Source organism: Grus americana, chromosome 11 (assembly GCF_028858705.1).
Source record: "Grus americana isolate bGruAme1 chromosome 11, bGruAme1.mat, whole genome shotgun sequence".
Taxonomy (NCBI): Eukaryota; Metazoa; Chordata; class Aves; order Gruiformes; family Gruidae; genus Grus; species Grus americana.
The window spans coordinates 6,856,985-6,873,292 of NC_072862.1; the positions used below are offsets into that span (position 1 = coordinate 6,856,985).

Consider the following 16,308-nt stretch of genomic DNA (forward strand, 5'->3'; position numbering starts at 1 on the left):
CCTGATGTTCCTTTTCCCAGCCGAGGGATTCCACCATTGGGAAAGAAAATGCTGAATCAAAAATAGAGATGTTGAAGTATCATTATATGCTTCCAAATATTGATTAATTTGTCATTAGTTAAATATATTTTTAGTGGCAGGGACTGTTGGTTTAGAGGTGGAAGAGATAAATCCTCATGAGTATTTTACATATTTATTAATGAATTAATTTTGAGGTGGTGGGTAGTGAATGAAATGTTCAGTCCCCCGGTCATGATGGCACTTCAGTTTTAATCTTAAAAAGCTCTAATAGAGCCACATATTTTCAGATTCAACTACCTTGCAAAGTTGACAGTTCAGCTAGTGAGTGAGTTTTGGGAAGATTCACCCATTTCACTTAGAAAATCGGGGAGAGTGAGGGAGTTTGATTCGTGACTTTACTTTGGGGTCAAATCCAGTAGGCTTATTTCTTTAGTTAAATCATTCACTCTCCCAGGTTAATTTTAACATTCAGGGTAGGCTGTTCAGGTTGAGACCGAAACTGTTCTTTTTCTAAGTAGTTTCCGCAGGATCTTACTACTTTGAACTGTGCTGTATTACACATAAATGTCAGACCTTCTTACTCTGACTAAAAGTGTACCCTGCTGCAGTGTTTCGTGTCTGACTTCGTATTTTCTCCTTAAAAAGCAGAAGCATAGCTTATATGGCCATATCATGTAGAGAGTATTCTATAGGTCTTTATTTGATACCAATTGCTGTTCATTTCTATGATATTATTGAAATAAATCTCCTTTGGCAAGACCTGAAATTTGAAGGAGAAAGTAATATTGTTTCTCGTTTAAATTGTATATGAATAAATGACTACAAATTGACAGGTATTGCTTGTAGTGATTCTTTTCTTGAGTGGAAAAACAATTTCTATCTCCTTCTTAATTTAGGAATTTAAAATTCTTAAGAGATAAAAAGAGAAACTAGATGCAGCCCCCAACACAAGCAAACAGGAATTACGAGTTGAAAGTTTAATAGCTGTTTTTTGTTTTCAGGGCCATGTTGCACTGCACTAAATCTGCAGATGGACAATCTTTTACTATACTATTTATGTAGATAGGTTAGAATTTATTAGTAACAATAACAACAAAGAGGTACAATGGGTGGTTGTGTGGAAAATGCAGTGTAACGCATTCTTCAGAGTCCTTCAACCTCTGCCCTGGTGAGCTGGTGTATCATCTCAGACACAGCTTCTCCAACAGTCTCTACCTGTTAGAGCAGATGTATGTTAACACACGTCTGATTCAGCATGTGCCTCTGCAATGGTTTATAAAGCGGTGATGCTTGTATGGGCACGTTCTCTCACCTGTGTTCAAGCTGGGCCAGAAGCCCTGCGTGTAAGTTCCCATGCACGTAGATGTGATGTTTGCTGCTGCAGCAGTAGGTTTTTAGGTCCATACAGTTATGAAAACTTGTGCCTTTTTCAGAGAGCTCATCCTGAGGATTCACTCACTATCAGGCTTTTATTATTCCTTTAAATAGTGTACAATATGTTCTGGTTTAATTTGTTTTGAAACAATTCAGCCATACTTTATAATGCCTTATGGAACTCATCAATACTGTCTGTATATCTGTCTAATAAGAGTTCCATGAATTAGCATAATCATTAAACAAACAAGTTCTCATTCTGTTAGTAATTGGTGACCGCCTTTTTCTCAACAGACAAGTGATGTCAACTGGCATTTATTAGTTCTTAGCATGCTTTGTTATCTATGCATAGGGAATCTGTAGTTTATATCCTTGCTGTGTTATGTTGCATTAGAATAATCACCGCTGCCTGGCGATGGAAGAGAAGGTAGTTTCTCTTAACTAAAAAGGATGAGATGACTAAATATACCTTCTTTAACTCTTCAGTTAAAATAGCTTCCTTTTCTAAAATTGACATGTTACTAGTTCAAGAAAGCTCTTCCTTTTATTTCTTTGATGTTTGTCACCATCTTGATGTCTCCTGCTGTGATGCACTGTGATTCCTGCCTTCCTATCTCTGCTTTGCAGTGGCTTCTATTAAAAGAACCTTATAACATGACAAGAGAAATTGGCTTTTCCTTGAACTATGCGTAAGTCTTCAGGGGAAGATTTAACTAAGCACTTGTTTTGATTGCATGAACTAGAATTAAAATGGTGACACAAACACCTAATATAGCAATAAAAAAAAATAAAAATCCTGTGACTGTTTTAAACTGTAGACCTCTGAACTATATCTCTTCTGGAGTGTTACTGTTCTCTCCAATGAATTGCAGTGAATTTGAGTAATTGCTTCAGAAGTAAATGTGTGGTTGAGTCATCAGCGTGTAGTTCCATGTTGTCTTCCCCAGGCTTGGTTTGCAGCAGGCAGCGCAGTCTCTACTACATCGGGGTAAGGGCAGGCTGTTGTCCGAAGGGTTGGTCCTGCCCTCGCTGCGGCGTTGCTGGTGCGTCCTCTGCACTGACTCTCAACTTCACCCTGTTCTGACCCTGTAGTAATGACTTCTTCCAGTGCCTTGGCTTCTGGGTTTCAAGTAATACAAAGCACTTGGCTGTTAGAGGGGCTACATAGCTGTGGGAGGGTGTGTCAGCAATATATGGGAGAGTGGTGGTGAAGTCAAAATTGGTGTCAGCTTTGGTTGGAAACCTGTGTAAGGCAGACAGGTGTCACACGGCACTAGTTTTCCTGGATTGCAGGAGCACATGGGGAGCAATTGGTCGATTGCTCTAGTGTGCTGTTGTTTAAATGTCACTAAACTGCCTATGGATTGAGCTGATGTGCTTAGACTGAAGGAGAAGTGTGACTTAAGGGTGGATTAGTGTTTTCAGAGGCTGCAGAGCGCTGTTTTGAATAAGCTCATTTGGGTAATTGAAAAACAATATTAAGGCAGTGCTGGGCAAAGATTTTCTAAAATAGGATTTAACTTGGGGCTTTGCTATCAAGATTTGATCGCTCAACATAACAGTCAGGTTTTCAGTAATGTGGATTTCTGAGGAGAAATGGTTGCCTGTTTCACTCTCTCGAAATTTTTAATGTTTCCATACTTAAAACTTACGCTTTCCAAGCTCTTGGCTATCCTCTTAAGTGTTTGTCTGAGTCTAATTTTTGTAAACAATGTAACAGTAGAAACTCTATTAATATTAACTGGTTTTATGCTCCTTTTATAAACAAGTCCTAGATTTTTCTTTTTTTTTTTAATTTTCTTTTTGTACATATGAAGAGAATGATTTAGTTATTTTAACACAGACCTCTTGTTTCGGAGTCATACAGCTGTAAGGAATAGTAACAATTATCCACCAAAACAGGCTGCCTAGCTTTAGCAAACAATGATGTAGTGTCATATTTCATGGGTTTGGGGTTTTTTTTATTTTATTTGAAGTTGAGAGCTACATAAACCTTAACAATTGCAGCGACAGATCTCACTCATTCTGAAAAGTGAGTATACGGATCAGTAGTATAAAACAGTAAATTGCCCCTACAGTTTATTGATCAAAATGTCATAGCCTTTAAAGAACTGGGAAGTGTGATCTCCCCCCCCCCCCTGCCCCGAGTCATACTGCATTTTACTGCTCAAGATATTTTGTGTGGTGTATTTTAAGTAATAAATTTGGAACGAAAAGCCCTATAACTGTTAACTGGAGTTTGTGTGTTGCCTTTGTTTTAATTCAGTTAAAATTAATTCCTATTTATAGGAATAAATAATGGAACTCAACTCTTAAAAGGCCTTCAGCCATACCTGTGGAAGATTTTAAAATCAAATGCTGATGTTTAAGGTCAGGATTGCTTACAGCGTTTTAATACAAATTATAACAAGAAATAAACAATCCTAACTGCTGAGGACAAAAGTATGGAAACTTTGTTTTTGTCAGGAAAATATTCAAACTCACAGAATCAATTTTATCCTTTATAAATATATCTCAGCAGTCTAGCTTGAGACCTTGATCAAAACGCTCAGTGCTGGATGAAGCTGATTGTCTCTGCTGATACCAAAGGGACCTCACTCCATGTCGTATCCAAAGCGAGCTGTTTGGGATGTTGATGGAAGGTGCTTTCCTCTGTGGCTTTTACATAGGAAGGTCTGGATGCTAACTCCTGCTTTGGAAGATTAAAATTACTGATTTGTGGTAGCCAACAGGTCATTACTTGGGAAGTACGTTTGCTGTCCTGGTTTTCATAATGTACCCTTAGGTATGTGGCATTAATCATCTTTGGAGAGAAGGGGATGTGTGGTTTGACTTAACATGGCAGACCTTACAGCCAATGACTCTTACCATGAGTCTTTCTGTTTTCTCTGGTGCTTGAAAAACTTGTTTTCATATAGAACAAAGTGTAGTAATCTCTCTATGTTTGCTTTTTATGACTTACAGTTGTGATAAACTTTTTCTGTTTAGTATAGTGCCTTTTTGTTAAATTTTTGTTTCTTGTCAGACTAACTCTACAGATACTTTGTCAGCACTGCCAGCAAACTGAAATAAGTATTTTAGTTTGTTTTCAGTGGCTTACGTGGTATATTTCAAGTATATGAACTCATAAAATGTACCTGTACCTGAGATAGTTTATATGAAGGTACGTTATTTAGTTGTATTTCTGATGGTTCCTTTTGGATAGGAACTTCTATAACTTTCTCAGTTACAGTAGCTGTATATCAACAAATATAATAAAGGTTTATTTCTTATATTGATGAATGGTATGCTGGTTCATTACTGTCATCTTTGTGTATCTGGTTTCTTTCACATGTGGTTGGAATTGTATTACAGGTCAGAGTGCACAAATTGAATATACTGGAATGCTGTAGAATGTATTGGGTAAGCAAATAGATTTTTTTGGTTAGATGCTTTTATTTTAGATAAGATACTCTAAACACACTTGCTTTTTATTTCAGCTATAGAATACATCTAAAAGACCTCCCCGTAGACACCACGGTTTTTCTCCCAAAATGACTTATTTCCAGTTTAACCATTACAATATAGTCCATATTTATAAAACTTAATACTATATACATTTGACATATAATTCGCAGAGATAATGCAGAGATAATTTGTGTTAGTAGAGCTGTGTTATACTGACACAGGATCTATTAGCATAGTTACAGCTACATTGCTTCTGTGGAGCAGCCGAGGAGGAAGAAGGTAGTATGCATTTATTTGACCAGCTCTACTGTCAGGTGCTTTTAAGAGATCCATCTTTGTTTCATGATGTCAATACTGACTTCCATTCATAGTATGAATGAAAAGGGAGTGCTGGCTGTCACTAAAGTGTGTCTTCCTTTTAACAGCATGCAATAAAATGCGTTAAGCTAGGCTAATGTAAACAGTAGAGCTGCTCAAATTATATAGCTGTGTCAAGGGATGTTCAGTTATCCCAGAAATTTGCTTAGTGGTGGTTTTGGTGGTGGTGGGGGTTTTGTTTTCTTTAATCATACTGATTATCACTGGATTCTCATCCCCTAGTAGAATTATTTAGCATTTTCCATAAGTACAAATCTGACCTGAAGAGACTTGCTAAGAGAAAATTAATGTTTAAGGTTAGGGGTTCTTTTACTGAAATTGTCTGAACATGATCACTGAACTCAATACGGTGAACTACTTAGTTGTGGATGCTTAGCCTAGGTAGGCATGAAATTGCCTGAAAAAGGTCTCAGCTGTGATAGAGATCATAGTTTGACTCTTTGGTTGTTTGTCAGACTTGACCTTTCAGTTCTTTTTGACAGTTTCTTCATATATTTGTTATGGAAGAGAGTTAAGTGATTCATTCATGTTTAAACAAAATATATGGTGCTTAACAGTTAGAATTTTACAGGTAGATAGTGGGGTCTGCCTGAAAATGCTGTTCTCCAGCCCTTGTTGCTGTTTTCAAAACTTGTTTTCATTTTGCTTTTTGGAAGAATGCTGTCTTGTAGTAGTAGCTTATCATTGAGTCGAAGGGTAAGTGCAAAGTTGCAGTGGTTGGTAATACTACTGGCTAAAAATGTTACTGTCACAAGCTTCAGTTGTTCTACTGACACAGCTACTTGTAAGGCTCTGCTATGAACTGATTTGACTTCAAAAAGTCACTGATTTTTTTACATGAGTGCATGTCACAGTGGTGTTTTCTGCTTGTTTGTTTATCAAAGCTTGTCTGTTTATCTTACCTGCTCCAGTGTGACACTATTTGGTACCTGCCACATACATCCTATACGGCAGTATTTATGTGAGATTGTCAGTCTGGGAGTCAAGCTTAGAGGCTTTACCAGGGAGGCCAAAGAGTGAAAAAGCACTACGCTGAGCTAATACCTCAGCTTGTAGGTTCAGATAAGAAATAATCAGTAGTCTAGTTTGATGAAGCTTGCGTTACTGATGCTGCGCTCGTTTTGTGGTTATATGGAATGTTTATTTCTGAGCAGAGTTTTTCTGAAGTAGTTAACATGCAATTTGCAAATTTCTTGGCGAATATGTTAAGACAGTTTCTCCTGGTTTTATGTGTGTGTGTTTTCTTTTTTTCAAAAGCAAGCACTCAAAGGATACCTCCTGGGTCATCGGAAGGGTGTTGCACATCAGAGTAGTTAATGCTGCATATACAAGGACAAAAAGGTCTCTTTGTTGCAGTGTTTTCTAAATCTGGGGGGGGGTTATACTGAAGAAGATTTCTGCTATAAAATGTATGTGTAGTTCCACTCCTGTTTAACTATGTTGTTAACGTTTAGCCCGTATTATTCAAATAATGCAAGTTATTTTTTGTTGCCATGTGACAGCTCAAGAATTGGCAAACTGACTAGTGGAAGAATAATGCAACTACTCTCCAAACACATTATTTGTGCAGAGCCCTTAGCATTTTATATTAAAAAACAAACAGGTGGTAAATAAGAGATTATTCAAGTTATGTGAACAATCAATTTTTTTCTCTAACAGTAGTCAATAAACCACTGATACAGTTACGCAACACTTGGCATTAAGATGGTCAAAAAGAGATGTTTGATTTCTTGATGCATATGCCACTTATTTTAATGCTGCTGTGCATATGTAATTGGATCAAACGTGGTATCTAGTTATATAAAGAAGTAACCTTGAACAGAAGGCTCGTTCAGAAGAAAATACGCAATTACTAGTAACAGTAGTCCTCATCTCTGTAGATTTTTGGTCCATACTAGTGTGATTTTGACTGATAACAAAAATATTGGAGGTTGGAGAAGGGAAGGGAGATTAGAGGTGAACCTCAACCAACCATACCAATTCTTTGTGCTTTTGAAAAATGCCAAATGATTCTAGCCAGCAGGAGAGAACCCAGTGTGAAACTTGTACTTGATTAAATAATTCTGCCTTCATCTCACTTCATGTTACTGTTCAGTTGAGGCCTTTCCTTCCACTCTAAGGAAACATTATCAGTTGTAATAGAGTCCTATTTAAGTATATTAATCTCTTTGATAAGCACTTATGTTAGAAATTTAATCTTAAAAAATATCTTATTAAGAATAATTCCTCTTTAAAAATTTATATTAAATAATAATTATATAAAAACATGGGTATGTGTAAAGTGATGTTTTTCGTAGTTTTATGAACTAATTTATTCTTAAAGCTTATTTGTCATTTAAAATAAAGAAAAAAAACCCCTTTCAACTTATCTGAATCTCAAGAAAGAGCTACTCTCCATCTGCAATGTGTATATCGATACACAACACATCTAAAGAGCTCATATGAAAGCTATTTTTTTTTCTTGTAGTAATATAAGGTCTGTTGGAAGTCTTTAGTAGAGCCATGAATTATATTTATTTTAGCCTTTTAATAAGAACTTACTTTCAAAAGACTAAATCCTTTAGTCTGAGTTTCTCTTTATTCCATTCTGTGAAAACATATTGTCTGGATTTTCATTTAGGCTCACTGGTGTGATTTTAAGTTTTCCTTTCCTATAGAAAGTGTAGCTAACATGCTAAGAAGTAAAATGCTACTAAAAACGATTTAGAAAGATGTATTTAAACCTACAACCCTTCTTTGGGCTGTTCAGAGCTTGACAGAAGAAGTCAATGTCCAATGTTAAGGTGTATTTACAGTAATGAGAATATGTAAGTTTAGTAAGGTGCTTTAAAACTTTTTTTTTTTGCCAGCAAAAATGTCTTCAGGACAACAAGAAAATGCCACCAACGGAAATTTTTCTTGTTCTTGCCTGTCATCTTATGAAGATGAAACATAAGATGTCACGTAGGGAGTCAGGTTTTACTAAAGTCCACATACTATTTCCAGTCTCTTCTTCACAGGCGTGACAGAATGTACTCCTTGTACTCCAGTGCAACCTTGCATAAAGAAGCAGATGAAACACAGATATATCTTAAACCGTTGGAACATACTGTGTTTCAACTGTAGACAAAGCTGCGTGGAAAGATCTGAGAGATATACAGTGTTTTCCAGTATGGTTTTCTGACTAGTATGTGGGGAGAAGAGATAAAAGTATTCAAGCAGGGAATAAACTGGGAATAGAAGGTGGCAAGAATCAATAATGAACAGAAGTTCTTAAAAGGTAGCTTCTGCTTTCCTGTGCTTTAGTGTCCCTTTTACTTGCTTCCCCCCTGCCCCCTTTCAGATTGAAATTATTTTTCCTGATGGTAATTTACAACCTAATTCCTCAGTCTGTCTTTCGTGAGGGACAGGACTGCATTGGTGAACCTAGTGGTGCTGTTTGATGCTGCTGAGAGTAATTAAATTGTTGACAAGAGTAGAGGTGCAGAATGGGAAAATAAACAATAGGCACATGACGCTGGAGTTGTGTTGTGTGCCATGTTAGTGTCCTCCTAGTAAGTGTTCAGGGGAAGGAATGGATTATGGTTGCCTATAGAAGACTAAGTATGGGAACTAGCTTTAAAAACTCTGTAGACTCTTGCCTAGGCTGTCTTAAGGCTGTACCTTTGTGCAGTAGGACTGTTACGGTCAGTCTCAGGTGTATATTTATCTGTAGGATGTGTGAAAATTTATGATGCCCAAGAAACTTATGCTATTTGAAGCCCATCTCAAATTCTTGTGAATGCTTGGTATAAATGTATCCGAGAGGGTTGGGAACTTCATCTGGCAAGGATTTTTCAAGATTCTTGTACTAATTGATTCTTTTATTGCTGTCCCTTTTAAATTGTTCAGACCTGTATTTATTGCAACTGAAACATCTTTGAGTTGGGAATTAGTTCAGGGAATCACCTGTTTACTCTCATTTCTAACATCTCACGGTCGCTTTGTTGGTGCCTTAAGCCTAAAATGCATATGTTTGCAACTGGTTTGAGTTTTCAGGATGGTCTTGAAAGAGTGATTGTCTTCCCAGATTCAAAGCTTTTGCTTTATTTCATCTCTTGGAACTGCTTTATTTTGCCTGCTCAAGACATATGGTGTATACTGCAAGTGCTTTAAAGCAAGTTTTCCATGTTCCTTGCTCTTCAGAGCTTCTAATACAGACTTTGTCACAATTGGTTTCTTAAATATATTGTACTGCTGTATACAGTGGTAGGCTGTAGTAATTCGTTTTGTTGAGTAGTTCATCCACAACCAGGAGTTTGTCTTTTGTGGAAAGTCTTGATTGAAAGTCTTCAGCTGGCACTCAGTAAGATGGTCTCTCTTAGAATCATATAATACTGGAGATGAAAAAAAAAAATGTGTGTGCTTACTAACCTTAAGTTTGTAGGCTTTGCTTTTCTGTGCCAACAGTTCTTAGCCAGATCTTTGTTTTGTCACCCTTAGGACTGCTTTGACAGTTCTTTCAAATTATTTCCTGTGTTCCTCAGACCTGTCTGGTTCATAATTTATGAAGGAAATATTTTCATAATCTCCTAATTGTTTTATAAGATAACAGACCTGTGTCCGTATGCTTATGTATGTGTGCACTGTATGTATATGTGTTATGATTTTTAACATCTCAGCAATGATTTGGACTATCCCCGTGGAATGTTTTGAGTTATATTTTCGAGTTGTAAAACCGATAGATACCAAAAGCTTTTATAACATGCCAAGAGGGTGGTTGGGAACAGAGCTTATTGCAGGTTCACGTTGGAGCTGTTAGGCTTGCTTTATTCATTAACTAGGCTGGAGCTGAGTTAACCGTGGAGTGAGGCACACCAGATGGGTGGCACTGGAGATGACCTTTCTTCATAAAACAGAGCTTCAGCTGCTTTTCTTGCTGTCATCTCTGTTCTTTATCTGTCACGTGCTGTGAGTTATCTCTGGTGGCCTTTATTCCGTGGTGGCCCTTTGCAGTCCGTATTATTTCAGAGTCCTCAGAAGATTTTATTACTTAAGCCTGACTGATTTGGACTAACAGTGGAGATGTCAGTTGACACACTGTGCTGCATTGCAAATTCCTTAATGACTTAATTCTTACCTGAGCAGAAAATTTGAAAACAAGTTGTGTTGAAAGAGACTGTTGTCAATCAAGAGCAACAAAAATTTGCTCCAGAATAACATTGTTTCAATATTTTCCTTTTTGTTAGTTTGATTTAGATCAGCTTAGTTACACATACATGTGAAACTCATTTATTGTTCTAAATGATGAATGAAAACTGGTTTGAAGACTTGTTCTTAAATTATAAACCCAGTGACCAAAATTTTATCAACTGTATTACTGAGCTGTGGAACTCTTTATATAAAGCATTTAGTTGTAAATAAACACACTTAAACATAAGAGAAAAACAAATTGTAGGTAAACATACTTCTCTGTAAGAGAAATCCTTAGTAAAACTTTTAACTCAGCTTTTTATTTAATATAGCAACATTAATATTATTTTTCCTGTATTTATTTAATTCTATCCAAGATTAGCTTGACATTTGTCTCAAATATCTTTTTGGCTCCTAGTAAATACAAGATTACATAACATAAAAATAAAGAGCTGTATCTATAAGATTTATAAATATATAACAGAAGAGCAAAAATTGCTCTCAAACTTAGTGTAGACTTATCCTTTGTTTCAAATCAAATTCCAGCTAAGGACATTTAACCTTTCTTCTGGAAAGTACAAATACAGAATTCAAGTATAATTGATTGTTTAAATTGAGGTATTTTCCTTTCAGGTTTAAATTAGAATTGATGATTTTTTTTTTTGATTTTTTTTTTAATTTTTGCTCTAAGTCAGTCCACTTTAACTGAAAGTATAAGCTCATTTCTCTGAACCCTGAAAGTCAGACTGGTAAATTCCTTGTTGGTGAAGAGAAATGGGGTAAGAAATGTCTTTGTAGATGTTGTCCTGTCATAGCTCTGGGCCTTGAGGGGGGAGCACACACATCAGGTGCAACCTTTAACTGGAGCAGAATGGCTGAAAGCCAGTTAGTCGGATGGAGATGTATATTGTTTTTTACTCCTTCCGCCCCTCCCTCCACAAATGCAGTCCACTTCTGATCACTCTTTGGGATGTTCTTTCTTTCACTGCTGCTTATAGCTGAAAGCTTTGGGAATGTATTTTAGTCTTATGGTAGCGGTCAAATAACATCTTAGTTGACTCCTGGCTGCCTGTGCAGATTCAGGTGATGCTTCTCTTCAGTCTGTGTCTGTATACGTGTGCATTATATGCATGTATCAATAATGATGTATTCTGAAGTCCTCATTATGATAATAATAATCTTGTTATTATGAGGTTGCCTTTAGAGAAACAGTGAAAAAGAGAAGGTTAATGACTGTTGGGGGTAAAACTGGTATTTTCTCCAGTCACGCTAAAAGTTCTCAGTAGCTTGATAGAAAACTACTTGTGGCATCAGTTTTTGGTTGAAATTCTCTGGCCTGGCCTTTTTTTATATGAAGCTAGAATTGACCTTCAGGGTCCGTCTTGGCTCATAGTGTTAGTCCCTTTGTAGAAATGATGATGAAGTAATAGCTGTTAGAGCCTAACAGAGAACTTATAGTAGGAAAACAAATTAAATGTCAGCAATTATGAAAGTGACTTTAAATTTTGACCCTAGATTTGAAGGCATTGCATAAATGTAATAACATATTGTCTGTGGATAACATGGAGGAATATAAAACATACTGAGGTGCCTGTATGGTGCCTAGAATTGGAGATAGCCATAGAGTATATTGACAATATGTTGTTTAATTCTTCCAAAATATGTTAACCAGCTTACAGTTAAAAGAACTTAAAATGTGTCATTCTGAGCTATTTGTAACTGTTGAAGTTCTGTATTCACTTTTACAGAAACCATGTGGTTATATACTGTAAAAGATGGGTTTTGTATTTTCTGTATGCATCAATCTTTTGTGCCATGTTTCAAAGCAAGTAGGAATAGACAGGTTCGCTTTTGATATAATGCAGCATTTAAAACATTAGTATTGTGAAAAGGGTATGTCTCATTGAAAGGTTTTTTGTTTTCACTATAAAATTGCATTAGGATAATGTTTTTTATCATGCTGTTAGAGGTCAAAAGTATAGTAAATAATCCACTTTGTCTAACATATCTAAATATATAGTGCTAGCTTGTATACTGTGCTCCTTCGTTCAGGAGAAACCAAGAATTGATTGTGGGCTGTCTGCCAGTAGAACAACAGTTCGTCTCTCCACGTGGGAAGAGCATCTTTTGCTGGCACAAAATGGGATGATACCATTGCCAGGAGCCAGCTCTACCTCTGCCATTATACCATTGCCAGGAGTCAGGGACAGCTCCTTGATTATTGCTTCTGTCTGTAACAATTTATCCTGTGTGGAGAATGCGTCCTTTCTTACAGGATCATTACTGAGTGATTTTGACTTTTATAGTGTCTCTACTCAATGTTTACCGCCAAGATAAGCAAATGTGATGTCTTTGTGTGTGTAAGGTTGCCATATCTTTGTGTCCTATATATATATACACACACATGCATTTAAACTGGCATGTTGGGAATGGAAGGTAAATTCTTCTCCAGTTGTTGTCCTTGTGTGGCTGACATGGTTGTGCTAGTGTCCTCAAGAAAATATATTTAGAAGTGCAACCAACTAAGCATGGATAAGACCACTGAAAATGCATATAGTAGTATATGGTTTCCTACAAGATGATGCTAATTCCATGTCAGTTGTTTTTCTTCTCAGATACGCTGCAGTAAATGCATAGACTCAGTAAAAATAATTTTATAGGGAAGAACTATATAAACTTTTTAGTGGAAATAAGGATATTTAATATGAAACAATGAATTTGTTTTAAGCTAACAGTCTGTTAGTATTTTTATAGCATAGGATAACATAAAAATATAAATAGACTTTAGAGTTCAAGCCAAGTTTGCCAATCTGTGTTGATATTAAATGCAAGACATTTTGTCTAGCCAAGATCACCCAGTGAGCCTTGTGTAGCTTTAAAAAAAATCTGTAGCTTTCAGAGTACTTTGGATGCACAAATGTTAAGAAAATGCACTTAGGTAAATCAACACGTATTTTACCTTTTCTCTGAAACAGTGTTGTTTAACTGCTGGTTTGAGATAACCATAAGGCTGAAGAGATCAGTTGACTGTCTCATGAACTGTTCTTAATGAGCATTATGTTATTTTCCCCTCTCATTTTTCCAGGCTGTTCAATTAACCCCTAGACGATGGCTGAACCTGCAGGAGTACCAAAGCAAAAAACTAATGGCAGACCATGGGGTTACAGTTCAGAGATTCTTTGTAGCTGATTCTGCAAATGATGCCCTGGAGGCTGCTCAGAGACTAAGTAAGTTGACTTATAATGGGAGGAATCTGCTTCACCAGATAGCAATCTGGAAAATAAATTGCTTTCTAATAAGTTGTACACAGTCTTCAAATTGATGCTTATTGAAAAGGTTTGATATATGCTTAATTTCATATGTGAACAACAGTTTAGAACAATATTTCTTTAGAACTTTATTTCTAAAATGTTTTGTATGCAGCATGTAATGTGAAGTCTTTAATTAGCATTATTTATGTCATTTTGAATAACTCAGAATTCAGAATAACTTCATGAATGTTTTCTGAGGAAAATTATTTTATGTTGTATACTTAATATAACTTAAGGAACTGAAGTAAATTAATTTGCATAAAAAGTTGTTTGCAAATAAAAATTTGCTCTATTAAAAAGCAAAGGAAGAAAAAGGTTGTGGACTGTCCTTTTAAAAATTTATTCAGAACCCAGTTGGACACAGTCTGCTTTACCTGACGTGCTTTGAGCAGGTGGGTTGTACTAGACGATCCCCAGAAGTCCTTGCCACCTCAACTGTTCTATGATTCTAGGAAGATTATGTAAATTATGTAGGAGAGAATTATATAAATGTATGCTTGTTCGTGTCTATGTTTGTCCATATGGAGAGAAAAAAGGTGAGTTGAGTTACCTACCATCACAAAAGGACTTGACAGTGGCTGAAGAGAAGACCTCGCTTCTGGAACTTCATTTTGGTTCTCTGACAACATCCTCATTTTAGTGTGGTGAACATAAGATGATAATGTGGGTCAGAAATGAATTCATGCAATACCTTTTATCTCAAAAGGAAATGCGTTCAAGTACGTTTGTCACCCAATTCTAACTCTGAAAGAAGTTTTCTACTTTAATAGTAGTTTGCATAGTTTTCCTTTTTTCATTTAGCGTTTGTTAATGTATCATACATCAAAATGCCAGAGTACAGACATTATTGTAGTCTAATTGTGTAGTAACAGGAAGGATTTTTGCTTTATGTGCATAATTCACAAGCCACTTAGTTAAATGCATTTCAGTTTTGCACACTGGAAAGTAAATTAACACAACTTACTCATATCAAAGATCTCATCAGACCTCAAGTAGCTGAATAGGATTGTTGTGTGTTGACCTTGGCTGGACGTCAGGTGCCCACCAAGCCACTCTATCACACCCCTCCTCAGCTGGACAAGGAGGGGAGAAAAATAAAATGGAAAAAACCCTCGTGGGTCAACGTAAAGGCAGTTTAATAAAGCCAAAGCCTGTGCGGAAGCAAAGGAAAAGCAAAAGATTTATTCTTTACTTCCCATCAGCAGGCGATGTCTGGCTGCTTCCCGGGGAGCAGGGCTTCAGTATGTGTAGCGGTTGCTCTGGAAGACAAACATCATAAATAACGAATGTCCTCCCCCCCCCTTCCTCCTCCTTTCTCTCAGCTTTTTATTGCTGAGCAGATGCCATATGGTATGGAATATCCCTTTGGTCAGTTTGGGTCAGCTGTCCTGGCCGTGTCTCCTCCCAAGATCTTGCCAGAACACTGGTGTGTTATCAGCACCTTGCTGGATACCAATAACAAAGCACAGCACTAGGAGGGCAGCTATGGGGAAAATTAACTCCATCTCAGCCAGACCCAGTACAAGGATTAGCTTAATGGCTTGCTAAATCTCTAGAACTTTATTGTGATACATTTTTCAGTAATCAAAACCTTATGTCAACCAGTATACTTGAAAATATATTTGAAACAAAAACATTAAATGCTACTGTTATGGTCGTTTGGCAGTGCAAACTTACAAATGCTGACACAAAGCAAAGCTCATAGCATTGGAGAGTTTCCTCATGTCTGGATGCTTGAGAAAAATCCAGAAATGCTAACTGAAGCTGTGGCAGGTTTTTCACAAATGTTACAGCACTTAAACTCTCCTCTTCATGATTGAAGTCATACATGGATTGGTCTATCCAATAACTATTACTATTCTTGACCCCTATAACCATTTGTAGAAATAAATTACTCCATGAAAGGCAGTGAATGTCTTCTGGTTTATGATGCCAGATTTATTTTAAATAACCTCTGTAGCTTGCTTGCTTTGCAAATCACAGAAATATTGGTCTATAAAAAAACTATTGAAATTTAAATAATCAAAAGTAAAATATAAAAGCACATTAATTACTTGCTAATCAAACTTTATCAGGTAAATTGCATGCATTTTAACTGGATTGGCTTGTTAACACTTCAAAATATCAGTCAGTGGTACCTTTCTTCATTTTATATAACTGAATTCAAGCATGCTGCATTACTGGGCATTAAAGAATTGTGGTTTATAGTGTGGAAGCAATTTCATGTTGAAATGATTGACAGTCCGTTGATCCACTAAATAATTAACAACATCCTTGTAATCATTCTGATAGTGGGCTGTCCTTGTACTTCTAACACACGCTTTGAAAACTAACCATCAAGAACACAAGTTTTGCTACCATGGTAATTTTTGTTCCAAGATTTCATCAGATTTATCTTCTTTATGATCCTTCAGACTAGTAGTATCTCTGTCACTCAGGTTTATCTGCACAATTTGATATGGGCTGCCATCTTCTGAATATGCAACTACACAAAGTAAAAAGTTATGGGCTAAACAAAAAACTTCAGACTACAGGAGGCAGAAAATATTCTGAAATAAAATAACCAATGGAGGCAGCTTTGGGATCTTCTTGATAGACAGGTGTTCTGCAGTAAAAGATGGTGAAA

General features: G+C 36.5%; 1 protein-coding gene across 1 annotated transcript in view; it reads left to right on the forward strand.

Annotated features, from left to right (window-relative positions):
- Positions 1-16,308, forward strand: part of SUCLG2 (succinate-CoA ligase GDP-forming subunit beta) — a 131,824-nt gene that overhangs the window by 11,874 nt on the left and 103,642 nt on the right. Inside the window, exon 2 of the mRNA XM_054838493.1 lies at positions 13,457-13,598. Within this exon, the coding sequence (XP_054694468.1) occupies positions 13,457-13,598 (142 nt within the window). The remainder of the gene's footprint in view (positions 1-13,456; positions 13,599-16,308) is intronic.